The 15,118-nt window shown below is 41.2% G+C and overlaps 1 protein-coding gene across 2 annotated transcripts; it reads right to left on the bottom strand.

Moving 5' to 3' along the window:
* Positions 1-4,167: 4,167 nt before the first annotated feature.
* On the bottom strand, positions 4,168-13,496 carry gsto1 (glutathione S-transferase omega 1). 2 transcript variants are annotated; one of them, XM_012966511.3, is made up of 7 exons: positions 13,444-13,496; positions 13,282-13,358; positions 9,439-9,547; positions 8,603-8,825; positions 7,512-7,613; positions 5,498-5,604; positions 4,168-4,395 (listed from the first exon to the last, which is right to left on the bottom strand). In XM_012966511.3, the coding sequence occupies exons 2-7, from the start codon at positions 13,310-13,312 to the stop codon at positions 4,242-4,244; spliced, it is 726 nt and encodes a 241-aa protein (XP_012821965.2). In that variant the 5' UTR covers positions 13,313-13,358; positions 13,444-13,496; the 3' UTR covers positions 4,168-4,241.
* Positions 13,497-15,118: the final 1,622 nt, after the last annotated feature.

Here is a 15,118-nt window from a genome sequence, read left to right on the forward strand (position 1 = left end):
TATGCCAAAAAGGCATTGTTATTACACTGGAAATCTACAGGACCACCCTCGCTGAACTTTTGGAAAAAGCTCATTAATGACTCCCTACCAAAACAGATGCTAGTGTATCAAGCCCGCGGATGCCCGGACAAATTTGAGGCCATATGGGGGACATGGCTCCTGGCAAATGCACCACCCTAGCCGACCTGGAACACTCAGCAAAAAAGACACAAGGTCTCCTTCTTGGCTTTGTATAAAAGTAAACCTTGGATATGGCACCCCCCATCTCACTCCCCCTTTCCTCCTCTTCTCTTTCTGACTCTTCTTGTTCCTTTTTCTGCTCTTCTTATTTTCCTCAAAGGGAATTTTCCCTTACGTTGTTGTTAAAATTAAAAAATGCAAAATAAAATCTTTTTTTTGACAGTCGGACGTGTCAATGAACCGATGCGGTCACCGAACCAACGGACTCCTATACCCATTGTTTCAATTCAATCATTTGGCCCGATATTGCCCACAAGTAGGTGGGGATATCGGGAGAAGGTCCACTCACTTGGCGACCTTGCCAAGCAAGCGGATCTTACTGTGTATGGCCACCTTTAGTCTGGAGGAGCAGTGATCAGCATACACCAGTTCCCTGGTTCTAATCTAGGGAGTTCCTGGCAATCTGTCCATTGGGACCTTACGTTAGGTTCTGAGGTCCTCTGACAATTTGGGTTCATAACCTTTTTTAAAGATCCCAAAATTCAAATCTAGTCAAGTCAAAACAAGTCACGGACACATATCTTACATGACCTTTGAACCTTGAAAAAAATGTGGTGTGAAGGATCTTAGTAACACCCGTAAGGTCACGTCAATACAGCGAATGTGTCAAAGTGACTTTGTGAGTGCGTTTTCTGCTTTTCACACTTGAGACTCATCCATTTTAAGGGGCTTATAATCACTCACCAGCCCAGCTTTAATAGGTTCACAAAAAATGTTGTTTCTATCTATAACTGACATTATGCCCTATAGATTTATAGTTTATAGTTTTATAGATTTTCTGGTGCTTCTGCAATTTGTGCAATGGCACGTTGGTTTATTATGTGAAATATCTGTATGGAGTTACTATAGGTTTGTACTGGGATAAACAGGACAATGTATTTCTGCCGTGACCAAGAAGTGATAATTATCCCTTATGTAACGGAATTGCTTCCTTATTGACATGATTTTTTATGTTATTTGTACAAACTATTTGTAATTAAGAGCATCTCTTTTCCTTCTAATTAATTCAGGCCCATTTAGATGGATTAAAGGCCCACTATATCTTCATATTTTATTTTCAATTTACATTAGTTTAGATTCAAATGAATGTATAATTGTTTTCTATTCCTTTTATGACCTTAGCTTCGAAGACGTAGACGTGTTGCCATGGTATTTAATGCTGGCTAGCCACAACTCTCCTGCGTGGCTTTTTACTCCCTTTTGGCTGGGGCATTGCTGTACCCTAATAAAAAATCTTGCCCATGGTGCAGTGCTTCTTTTAAACCATGCACTCGCTTGTGCTCTCTATTTTGTGGGTGTCTGAATAATACTTAAAGGAGAACTAAAGCCCAACTAAAGAAATAGGGTAGAAATGTTGTACATTATTGAAACCCTTTCTTGGCACAATCACTTCTTTGGGCTGTATACTTGAATAACAGGAGATTTTTTTAGTTCTCTTTGCAATAGTGAAAGATACTGGGAAGTGGGATTTTAGCGCAGTGCCTCCCCCTAGTGGACACTGAGGAGCACATCTCAAGGGGGTTTCCACTAGGAAAAATAATTACTGACATTTTGCAGCAAGGATAACTTTATATAGAATAAAACAACTTTATGAATAACTGTATATCCTGCCCTGAGGAACCTGGCAGTCTCTTTAGGTGCCCAGTCCCAACTTGGATCCAGATAGCCCCCATCCTTTTATTCAGTTCAGTCCCTTCCCCAAGATTCCACAGAGGACTCTGTAATCACCAGGAGCCCAGCAGACTTCTCTCTTTGCAGTCTGAACTCACAACAATTGCTACTGGCTACTCTCTCTGGATCTCTCTTCCAAAAGCTGGCAAAGCAACAGGGGCTCCCTTTATAAACTGCTGGGCCTGCCCCTTATTTTTGGCGCCAAACCTAGGCACGCCTTCTCTCTCCCAACAGTGTACTGGGGCATCCAGCCAATCGGGTTTCTCCCCAGTCTGTAGCCAGGCGGGATGATGTCACAGAGAGAGAAACAGGGGAAAGCTTTATCTGATCCCCCACATTATGTTTTGGGTTTCTGTACCAGCCCAAGGCAACCACAGCCCTTTAGCAGGGAAGATCTGTGCCCCCAAAGATGCCCCAGTAGCCCCCCATCTTCTTTCTGCTGATTCACTGCCCATGCTCTGTGCTGCTGTCACTTACCTGAGCTTAGGGACTGATTCACAACATACTGTATATATAGAATAAAAATGTCACAATATAAGGTTGATTAGTAAATAATACAGATTATCTTTACATGGCTTCCCAGTTTCCTAAGTAGAAGATGGAGAATTCTGCCTGAAGATTTGCTCAATGAGTCCCCGTTCTTCAAGAAAATAAGTGAAATTCTGCCTTTGAAAGCTTATAAGTAATAATCTAATTTATAATTAATTGAATCCGCAAAAATACAGTTACTTTATTATTTAGTCCAAAGCATTGTGATAATGGCTCCCCCTAATGGCCTCCTTTTATATTGCTTTTATTTTTTAGGGAATGAGCCCTGAATGAACGTATAGATACTATTTTTGGTATTCACTTAAAGTACTTACTGAGTTTGTTCAAATCTCTGTGTGGATTTACACATTTACAAAATGTATCAAATATAGAATTGACAATGGCCTTAGCCTATAGCAACCTATCAGAGATTGTTTCAGCCAGCTGCAGATAGAACAATGAATGCAACAATTTGCTATAGGTTATTACTCATGGGCAAAGTTTCTCAGTGTTGATAAATGACCTCCTTGTGTTAAAATGACACCAGGCAGACAATAGAAAATACTCAGCGCAACAGTGGCAGATTTGCAACATAGCGCACACACAGATGCATGCAGAAAACTGTCTGTTTGCGTCGTCAGTTATACTGGAATTATGTAGAACAAAACACTGTATTGTGGGGAAAAACTCTTGAAATTGCACACTGTATCAAGGTAAGTGAATGCAGCTTGCAACGTGCAATTTGGGACTTCGAAATCACAGGATAGATTAGGACAAGTATGCTGTATGTGTTATAATGGCATAATATGTACAATCACTTTAGTATTTCAATGATAATAAGTTAATTATTGCAGTACATGGATAGCAACACAAATTATTTGTTTATTTGTAATATATGAAAAATAAGGGGTGTATATGGGGGAAGTATTAAATGCACTTTACACTTTAACCACAAGGTGGTGATCTAAGAAAATAGTTTGCACAGTGATCACTGAAAATAAGAAACTGATGTTATTAATATACTGCGCTATAATTTGCTATATTATATATATATATTTTTGTTAATACAGAACTCTTTATCCAAAGTACTGCTGGCACTTGTGACAACGGCTTCTTGGGGAAACTGTGTTGCATGGTGTTGTTGGACTACAGCCTTCAGTGGGCTTGAGACTTGAGGAAATGTTAGAGACTGCTGGGAATTGGAGTCCAGCTATATTTGAATAAAGCCCTGATGTTATGGAAGTGTTATGTCCGTTCGTCATGTTCGGTTACAGTATTGTATCAAGAAGCAAATGTTGCAGTTAAGACTATTAGTGTTAAGGGGTCACTTCCGAACGCAACTGCATTGTGCAAAGTGCAATTTTGGATGCAAATTTCCATGCTTTTTACCTGTACTGTAACATTTACCCCATAATTCCAGCGTAATTGCTTCCATGCCTTAATGTAGGTCTGTCATATGTGCAGGTCCAGGGTGACGATTGCTCCAGGGTTCCCTAGTTTCATCACAAGAGGCAGGGTGGATGCAATGGCAACCCTATGGAAGCGCAGGATTGTGTTTGGATGCAAGTACCTTAATGAATTACAATATGCGCTTGCAGGGTACATTACTAAATGACCCCTTTAGAGTTGGTGGAAGTTATAATTGGAGAATCCTTTTGCATCTATACTTTCCTCATTATATCGGGGTGCAGGTAATAATGACAGATAAATAGATAAACATAACACAAGTCATAAGAAAAGTATTTATTGGAATACAAATATATTCTTTATGTCACTCTATTCCATGTAGAAAGCCACTATTATTAAATGTCATAGTCAACTGATTCTGGATTGCCCTGGAGGTAAAGTTTAAAGAAACCTTCTAAAGCCTCTGGCTTAATATGTGTGGCCTTGACTGCTGGATCCTGCAACATGAGCTGGTACCACTGGAGCAGGTGGGGGGTTTTCTCCAAACAGCTGTGGGAGGCAAAAGGAAAATAGAAATCAGAACTGTTCTGCCAAATCTCAGTCCAACTGACATTTATTCTAAGCTGCCATTAGGCTTGGAATGGGATTCAAAATGGCCCCGCCATTTCAAGTACAAAGAGGCCCAAACAGCCCCCAACCAGCGCAATAAATAGTGATGTCTATGGCACCTTACAGCAGCCCCTCTGGCATTTGCCTGAATCCACAGACTGACTTTCATGGATGTCTAAGGACATTCTACCCAAATCTCTCCTTGAGCAATTAACTGACAAACATGGTTTGAACTGTGTAATCACTGCACATGTCATGCATGCCAATGATTGGATAATCAGTCTGAGGTTAATGTAGTAGTAGAAGAGACTGCACCCCATGTGTAATAAAAGACACTAAGTTTGCCCTGTAGCAGTAACCCATAACAACCAATTAGATGTTTGCTTTTAAACAGGTGACCAATAAATTATACATGCTGATTGGTTGCTAGGGGTTACTGCTCCTCAGAAAACTTAGTGACTTGATACATATGGGGACAGTTTCTTCTAATGACTACTAAATTTACCCCTATGTGGGTAATGTGGAATTTTTACAATGTTTACTACTGGTCTAGAAACCACTGGCAACCAATCAACAGGTACCATTTACTGGCCAGGTATTGGAAAACAAACATGTAATTGAATGTTATGGGTTACTAAATCTGTGCACACTTTGCATCTGCATGTGTTCAGCAAGTAAGAAGTCCCCAGACCCATACAGGCAAAATGTGTTTTTTCTTTCCTGGATTTTATGTTTTAACTGAATTTACACTGCTTTGACAAAGTCCCCTGGAAAACATAAAATCAGGATTCTACTGTACCTCACTGTGTATTGGAAGCTCCAATTGGAAGCTGGGAGTAGCAACTGATCATTTGGAGACTATAGCTATCTAATGGGTAGTTTCAAAAGGACTATCTCTTTGGGCACCCATTCTCTCTGAGAAAGACAAGTTCTAAAGCCTGAATTTATCATCAGATGGTCCATAATTTTCACCTGCTGTAATAGAGATTTAGGCACACAGTACCCCTATATCAGTATATGTTTACGCTGTCATTTCTCTTACTCTTTCACTCCGAAAATGTCAAATCGTTCAAAAATGGGCAATATCATGTAGTCAGCCATAGAGACGCTGCTTCCGCCAACGTAAGGAGTATTCAGTTTAGCCACAACCTAAGAAAACATAAGGAAATAATCATCAGTACCAACATCTGCACCAAAATGCTGACCCCTCTCATCCTTATTTTGGGTAAAGTAGCAACTGTATACAGAAACGTTACAAGAATTGAAATTCTTTAAAACAAAATCAGGATTGGATTTGAAATGGTGGAAAAGTCATTAATGAAATTATGCTTGCCATCCACCATTAGTCCAGCAAATAAGGTCCTACAAGAACTCTATATGAATTCTACTGAATATCTCCCATTTGTTGTGGATAAATAAATCTGTTCAGAAACAAGCAGCCTAACATAGGGGTGAAACTACAGAGCAAGCAGACTCTACGCCTACAGGGGGGCCCAGAAGGTATAGGGGGACCCATGAGGCCCTAATTAATGAGCATTTTAAATATATATTAGTAAAATAGGCTAACCTCTGGATATTTTGGGGGCCCTAATAACTTTGCTGTGGGGCTCACTAACATCTAGTAATGCCACTGGTATTCCCATTAAGAAGTAGTGCCCCAATAAAATGATGAAATATAAATGAAAATATAAGAGCATAAAATCATGTGTGCCTCTATATCCTACTCTATTCTTGCTCCATGCCCTTACCACTTGTACATGGTGCCGAAAACTCAGGCACAAAGGATTGTATTTACAAATGTCCCTGGTGCCTTTAAAGGAGAAGGAAAGTCTCAGTCACTAGGGGTGGGGTGCCAAATGTTAGGAACCTCCTAGTGATTGTAATTAGTGATGAGTGAATCTGTCCCATTTCGCATCACCGAAAAATTTGCAAAACAGCAATTTTCGGCGTGCATCGATTTTTTTTTTTTGCCGCAGGTGACAATTATTTGCGGCGCAGTGAATTTTGGTGCCAAAACCATGGCTGGGGCGAGCAGGTTATTAAGGGTTCCCCTGCTGTAGAGCGAGCCAGAGAGAGCCAGATCCAGAGGAAAAGAGAGCAGCATACAAGTGACTGAACTGGCAGTAACCAGAGAGGCTGCGGAGTGCTCAGCTCAAGACAGTCACAGCTTCGAGTTCTAGCCCTGAGTGTTCTGCATCTTGTTCAGCTGCCTGTGGGTGCCTGCTGCCATGCATGTGTGTCCCCTGTGTGAGGACAGGTGTTTCTCCAGTGCCTGCTACGTTGGAGCAACTTCCTATCCAAAGAGAGATATACTTTGGGGCACATAGGGCTACCTGGGGCAACTAAAGAGCTTTTGGGGAAGAGACTTTGCCAGAGACTGAACTGATGCAAGTGTGGGGCTGTGTCCTAGTGGAATTCCCCTAAGGTGTGCTCCTCAGTGTCCACTAGGTGGAGGCACTGCACTGTAAATCCCAGTTCCTAGTATCTTTTATATGCAAAGATAATTAAGCCTACTGAGCCACAGGTAACAGCAGGAAGAGTGAGTATAAACCAATTTCTGCAGAGTGTGCCAAGCAAGGGTTACATGTGCAATGGGCACAACTTTTGCGCCAGGGTTTACAAATTAGGCACAGGTTTAAACACACACATGTTATTGCAAGCACAACTATATTGACATTCTCGAAAAGTATGTTGCACTGAGGATGAACATACTAGGTGACTTGTGCTGTCTTGTCATTTACTAAATAGAGTCCAACAAAAAGGAGGACTGGAAACAAAGTGTACGGGGTCCTTAAACATAACTTATAACAACATATAATAACATATAAAAAAGAAAATTAATTTAATATGGTGCCAAAGGTAAAAGGCAGATGGATATTCTACAGAAAAAAGTTAACTTTAGGGTTGTTGTAATGATATGTGAAGCCTTGCTATGATCCAATCCACTCATGCCGGTCCCTCCCTAAAGAAAGCCCTATGCGTGCTCCCCATGTTGTGATATCTGCATACTGAGGTATTTTATAAATTAAAAAGATTATACAAGGAATTAATGTTACCTGATCAAACTGAACCAGCTTCTCCAAAAACTCTGCCTTTAGCGCTGATATATCTTCATTATTTTTTTTTGCCCCCACAATTTTAAAGGCAACGGTTGAAGCCTGAAGAGAAGAGTGAGATTAGGCATCACAATGGGAGTGCATATTATTTTTGTCCCAAGCTCCTAAAAGCATTCTAATAAAACCCTCTCTGCTCTTTCTTTATCAGGCTCTCTGTTTTTTCATGTGACTTTTTCTCTAAAGCCATTGAAAGCAGGCAATCACTACTTACTATCTCTATGGAGAGGCACCTTTGCTGCCTCTATGGGCTATCCCGGTCTGGCCCGGATTTGTGGGCAGGCCTCAAAGGCCTGGGTCTGGCCGCAGGGGTGTCATCTTTAGGGAAGTGATTTGATTTGCCATGAAGCAGAAGATCAGTCTTGGCTTTACTGGTGGCCATAGAGGAAGCCCACAAGGAAGGGGAGCCAATGAGAAGAATCATTTTGATGCCCAGAGAGAGAGAAGGAAGCCCCTTACACATTATAAAGGTCTCCCACTTTGTCACAGGGGCAGGTGTCCCTGCTGAGCTCAGCCAGAAAGAAAGTCCAAGAGAGGCACAAAATGTAGGATCTAGTTCTTGAGTTTTTAGGAAATGACATTGATAGAACATTCTACACTGTGCCTCTAACCTGCCCATCCAGAGCCATAGTGAGGACTACATCTTTAGATACCCTCTGTTAATGAGCTTGTGCTTTCCTAGTTAGCCAGGTAGACCCTATTTACCCTCATGCAAATGTATTTTATTGTGCATCACATTCTTTTTCATTATACAAAGTTTGCTGTAATGCCAATGATTTCATTCCTTGTGGGACACCCTTAGATATCTTGGAACCCATGAGATGGGAGAATTGTGAACAAGAGCCAGGTTTCCAGGTCACTCCCACCAATATCACAGATGGCTCACAGAGGTAGGTGTTCCAGGTAAGCTTAATGCAACAGTTACTGTTCAGTAAAACCAAAGAAAATGTTAAACTGTTAATAAATACATTCATATTATATATAGATATATTTATTAACAGCATACAATATTTGCCCCTTTAAGGGTTTCATACCTTGGAAAAATGTTCCAGCAACATCTTCTGTTGGGCTTTTTGGAATGGGTCCTGGGGGGTTAGTTTTTTCCCAGGGAACACTTCATCCAGATAATCACATACAATTTGAGATTCGTAAATCAGCTGCCCCTTGCTGGTCTCAATCGCTGGTACCTGGCCAAATGGGCTTTTTTCAAAGAACCAGTCAGGCTTGTTCAGTGTATTGATATAAACCAGTTCATGCCTTACAAGAAAAAATGGATAAGTATTAGTGTTATATGAGTTTAGAAATCCAAGGAAAAAAGTACATTTAAAATTGTTATTATTAAATATTGTTGCATTCCCTATTGACTAGCTGAATGGAATCCATCAGCACATAACCCCTTTTATTATACCACCATAAGAGATCTTTGATAATTTAAGGTGTATATTTATTATGCTGTGTAGTGAAACATTACCAGTGATGTTGCTCATAGTAGCCAATCAGATGTCTTGTTTTCTAACTGTTCTGTTTTCTAATCTAGTTGCTGACTGGTTGCCCTGGGCAACATCACCAGTAACGCTTCACTCCACTTTTGATAAACATTCCCTTTTATCATTAAAACATTAAAAGTCAATAGGATTGTTTGCCTCCTATATGGATTCATGCAGCTTAGTTATCATCAAGTTTAAGGTACTTTCACACTTTCACTCTTGATAAATATGCCCCATAGTAACTACTTTAACTAGGTTGTTTATACTTCTACCTAGTATAATATAGGAGAATTCACAGTGACAGTGCAATATGCCAACCACCAAACATTTAATGAGTATATCATATTCATATACAGCAATTAGCTACAGTGATTTGCACTTACTTTATTCCTTTGGCAACCAAGATAAGATGTGCCCTCTGTGCAAATGGGCAGAATCTCATTATGTAGGCACGAATTACTCCATCAGGTACTGGGCCTGGAGCAGGGCTGCCTAAAAATTAAATTAAATAAATCAGTCAACCAAAAGTAATAGGACTTGCTCTCCACAAACATTGTATTAATAGCAGATTAGGTTATTAGAAGTATTTTGCTATTTATTTTGTGCAATAACATGCAAGAAATCATATCTGTCTCTGACCCAAGCCAGCAGATGTGATCAAGAGATACCAGGATCCATGAAAAAACCTAGTTGGGCCCCGATCCTGTTGGGCCCTGCGGGAGGCCCTTGAGTCATGTACCCGGTGGGCCCTGTGTACCCAGCCCAACTCTGAGAGATACCCATAGGCGGTGGCAGATCTGATTCCCAGTGGAATCCACAGGGCCAGATTTCTGATTGGGGAGCCCCAGGGTTGCCGCATGTCTGGTTTTGACCAGGACAGCCTGGTATATGGAAGGGCTGTCTGGGTCAAAAATGCCTGCCTGGTTTTCTAAATTAGGAAATCCAGAAAGGCCCCCCCTTTATTAATGCAGTCCACATGTCAGAACCCCATCCATTGATGGCACAAGCCCCGTCCCCAATATCAGGTGTTCTGCCCCCATGTTGTTACCCTGCCCACTGTCCAGAGTCCCCACTGCCAGAAGGTGGCAACCCTAAACTGAGGTCTGTAAAAGATCATGGTCTTATTTTATTAGCATTAAAGGGACTATATGCTGGCAAGCCAGGTATGTGAATGATCAGTGCATCGGCTGAATAGATAGTTACTGTCTGCTATCATGGGGAAAGCCAAACAGCATTATTCATTCATTCTGCCAGTGGACCATCCAGAAACTTAGATTCAATTTCCAGTTTGGAAATACCAACTGCAAACCAATAGGAAACTACCCCACCAGTGTGACATACTGTATATGCCTATATGACCAGGGCCACCATCAAGGGGGCAGAGATTGGACATTTGTCGGATGGGGGTCCTGATCTCATCACACAACTTACACAAAATGCTTAAATTATGTATAAAGTTATAGTAAATATTATGCCACTTACATATTTTTCATAAAGAAACTGCCTTGACTTGTCTAGAAACTTACCATGTTACCTAACATAGAAGCTTAAGTGGTTATGTAGCAAGCAATGGCAATGCAGAGAAGCTTGGCAGCGGCAAACTCCACTGATGACCACCAATTAATAAATAAAAAACATAAGGTAAATTACACTGATCCCCAATGAACTTTATTAGCTCATTAATTATTTTCACTATTTTAACTAGTTACCTACTTACTGAATGTAGCCACACATGCACCAATATTATCATACTGTGAGCTTGTGTTCATGAGGGGGCCCATATAAAGATTTGTATGGGGTCCCAATGTTTCTGATGGGGGCATTGAGTTGGACCAACCAAACTGCCTGACTAATTCTGCCTTATTTATATTCATACAAATGTTATTCTTAATCTAAGCAGGGTCAGATTTAGGGTTACAAACACAGATTCTATGCCACAGAAATAGTGAAGAGAGTATCCATGACAGATTAAAATAAAAGTAGCGTATACACTTTATAAAGTACAGAATCTTCCCTTCCCTATGTACATAGGTACATAGTTATAGTTACATAGGGTTGAAAAAAGACCATCAAAGTTCAACCCTTCCAAGTAAACCCAGCACACACAACCTATACTGACCTATCTATCCACTCACATACAGACCCACACTGACCTATCTATCCGCTCACATACAGACCCATACTGACCTATCTATCCACTCACATACAGACCCATACTGACCTATCTATCCACTCACATACAGACCCACACTGACCTATCTATCCACTCACATACAGACCCATACTGACCTATCTATCCACTCACATACAGACCCACACTGACCTATCTATCCACTCACATACAGACCCATACTGACCTATCTATCCACTCACATACAGACCCATACTGACCTATCTATCCACTCACATACAGACCCACACTGACCTATCTATCCGCTCACATACAGACCCATACTGACCTATCTATCCGCTCACATACAGACCCACACTGACCTATCTATCCGCTCACATACAGACCCACACTGACCTATCTATCCGCTCACATACAGACCCACACTGACCTATCTATCCACTCACATACAGACCCACACTGACCTATCTATCCACTCACATACAGACCCACACTGACCTATCTATCCGCTCACATACAGACCCATACTGACCTATCTATCCGCTCACATACAGACCCACACTGACCTATCTATCCGCTCACATACAGACCCATACTGACCTACAGTATCTATACACTCACATACAGACCCATACTGACCTATCTATCCGCTCACATACAGACCCATACTGACCTATCTATCCGCTCACATACAGACCCATACTGACCTATCTATCCACTCACATACAGACCCATACTGACCTATCTATCCGCTCACATACAGACCCATACTGACCTATCTATCCGCTCACATACAGACCCATACTGACCTATCTATCCGCTCACATACAGACCCATACTGACCTATCTATCCGCTCACATACAGACCCATACTGACCTATCTATCCGCTCACATACAGACCCATACTGACCTACCTATACACATACATAAACTTTATATACCAACATCAATACTAACTGTAGATTTTAGTATTACAGTAGCCTTGGATACTATGCTTGTTCAAGAACTCATCCAGGCCTCTCTTATAGGCATTAACAGAATCTGCCATTACAGCATCACTAGGAAGGACATTTCCCAACCTTACTGCCCTCACCGTGAAAAAACCACCTACTCTTCTTGAAATGGAAGTTCTCTTCCTCTAATCTAAAGGTGGGGCCTCTGGTGCGTTGATTGTTTTTATAGGAAAAAAGAACACCCCCAATCTGCCTATAATCCCCTCTAATGTACAGAGTAATCATGTCCCCTCGCAAGCGCCTTTTTTCCAGAGAAAACAACCCCAACCTCATGTAGAGGATCCTAAGAGTTATGTTGTCCCTGGGGTCACTAGACACTAATTGCTTTCCTTAGTTTATATAAAGAAGTATAATGGCACAGAAGCACATAATCTGCCCCAACATCCTTCCATACAGTACCCCTGTTATTAAAGGGGGAGTTCACCTTTACATTAACTTTTAGTAGGATTCTGACAATTTGCAGTTTTGCCCTTTTTTAATATTTTTAAGTTTTTTTTTTAATTACTTTAATTACTTTTTTTTCCACAGCTCTCTAGTTTGGAATTTCAGCAGCTATCTGGTTGCTAGGGTCCAGTTTACACCTGCAACAGCAGTGGCTTGAATGAAAGGCTGGAAGATAAACAGGAGAGGCAAGAGGAAATGTAAGAAATAAAGAGTAACAATAAAATTGTAGCCTCACAAAGCAATAGTTTTTTGGATGCTCGGGGTCAGTGACCCCAATTTGAAAGCTGAAAAGAAAAGGAAGAAGCCTAAGAAGTTAAAACCAAGTGAAGAATAGGCCATTCTAAACCCTATTAAAAGTTAACTTTTAAAGGTGAATCACCCCTTTAAGCACTTTATGCCAACATTACAAGACAGTATCACGTTTATACAAACTATATGTACTTAGTGACCTACATGAATAAGTACAGCCTACATACGGCACAACAGCTGTGGAATTTCTACAGCATCCCTCCAGTTTATCACCTAATGGAGGAACTCTGGGAGTTGTAGTCCTGCACAGCTGGAGAGCCTAGTTCATCTGGTCACTTAACAAATATCTCTGACAACTTAGTGCTTTGCAGTGTGGATTAGACATTACCTTTAGCCAAGCTCTTTGTGGGTCCGGCCATTATGGGAGACGGATGGACTGTGTAGGCAGATAGATGTACGATTACCCTGCAGGGAAAGGAAAGTACAGGGGTTAGACTGGCATTCAGCAATCACTGCCTGCCCAGTACTCTAACGTGAGCTTTAGCTGTACCTTCCAGCGATGTACAATGCTATACTGACTGAGTATCTCCTGTGCAGCTTATACATGTGTGTTTGCCCCGCCTCTTCCCCTCCCTACACCACCCACCCACTGTTGTAATGTGAGATTCCCCTTTACAAAAGGGCTGTTGTGAGGGGGCCATTCTGGGATCCCATATGTTTGCCTCATTCCCTTAATACAATAACCATTCCTAAGTGACCATTGCTCTAATGTGCTGTTCACTAGTTCCTTTGTGTCACTAATCGGTGTTATTAGTGAGCTGTAACAGGAGCCAGGAATGATTGTGCAGTTTGGTCAAATACTGACTGAGATGTATGAAACCAATGCAGGATGACTAGCAGAAATGTATCATTATTATATACCAGTCCCACAGGATTCCTTAGATCACAACACTGTCTAGGAAAAAATTCTCTAAAGGAGAACTAAACCCTAAAAATGAATATGGCTAGAAATGTGATATTATATATAGTAAACTGGCTGCACTAGGCAAAAGTTTCAGCATCTATGTAGTGGCAAAGATATAAGTCACAGGAGATCCCCATCTTGGATTCTGTTAGGACTGTCTGTGACACTGCACATGCTCAGTGGGCTCTGGGCAGCTGTTGGGAAGCTAAGCTTAGGGGTCTTGCAAATTATCAAGCAGAAAATGAGGTTGGCCTGTCATTAAGCTGATGCTACAGGGCTGATTATTAAATGCTAATGCTAATTGCACTGGTTTCAAAGCTGCAATGTAATGTAAATTTGAATGAATTACTAATCAGCCCTTTATTGTGACATGTGACATATTCTATATATACAGTATATTGTGATATTAATATTATATATATACAGTATATTGTGACACTTATATTCTATATATACAGTATATTGTGAGTCGGTCCCTAAGCTCAGTAAGTGACAGCAGCACAGAGCATGGGCAGTGAATAAGCAGAAAAGAAGATGGGGGGCTACTGGAGCATCTTTAGAGCCACAGATCTTCCCTGCTAAAGGGCTGTGGTTGCCTTGAGCTGGTACAGAAGCCCAAAACATAATGTACAACATTTCTAGCCTACTTCTTAAGTTAAGCTCTAGTTCTCCTTTAAAATGAAAAGACTAAACCCAAGATGGTGTTGTCATTTTTCCAGGGAACGGACCACATAGGATTTGTTCCGGTATTGGTAGCAAGCTGCCAGCCCTGGAGAATGGCTAAGGTTTAGGTGCATAGGTGGATGGCTATGTGTGTGTCTGGGGTGGCTGGTACATTATTTTGTAGTCCGTCACACAGTCCCTGAAACACATATGGTACAGCACTGCTTCCCCTTGGCCTCTACCGTAGTGATCCCCAACCAGTGCCTCATGTGGCTCCAAGCTATACCAGACATGACCCAGGAGGACAGGGAGGCAGCAACAAAGAATAGTTACAACTTCCTAATTTCCACTAGGGATAGACTCATTCAATATAAAATCCTAAACCAAATCTATATCACACCCATCAGGCTCTTCAAAATGGGGAGAAAGATGTACGACTCCTGCCCCTGATGTGGGCAGACAATCTCAAACATCTTTCATATGATCTGGGTCTGCTCACCAATAGCCAACTTTTGACAAAATATTATAAAAATTCTGGTAACCCAAAATCTGCCTCTTGGGCATTTTGCATAATATTATCCCCACCGATTCTGCCTGT

The sequence above is a fragment of the Xenopus tropicalis genome, chromosome 7 (assembly GCF_000004195.4).
Source record: "Xenopus tropicalis strain Nigerian chromosome 7, UCB_Xtro_10.0, whole genome shotgun sequence".
Classification (NCBI taxonomy): Eukaryota; Metazoa; Chordata; class Amphibia; order Anura; family Pipidae; genus Xenopus; species Xenopus tropicalis.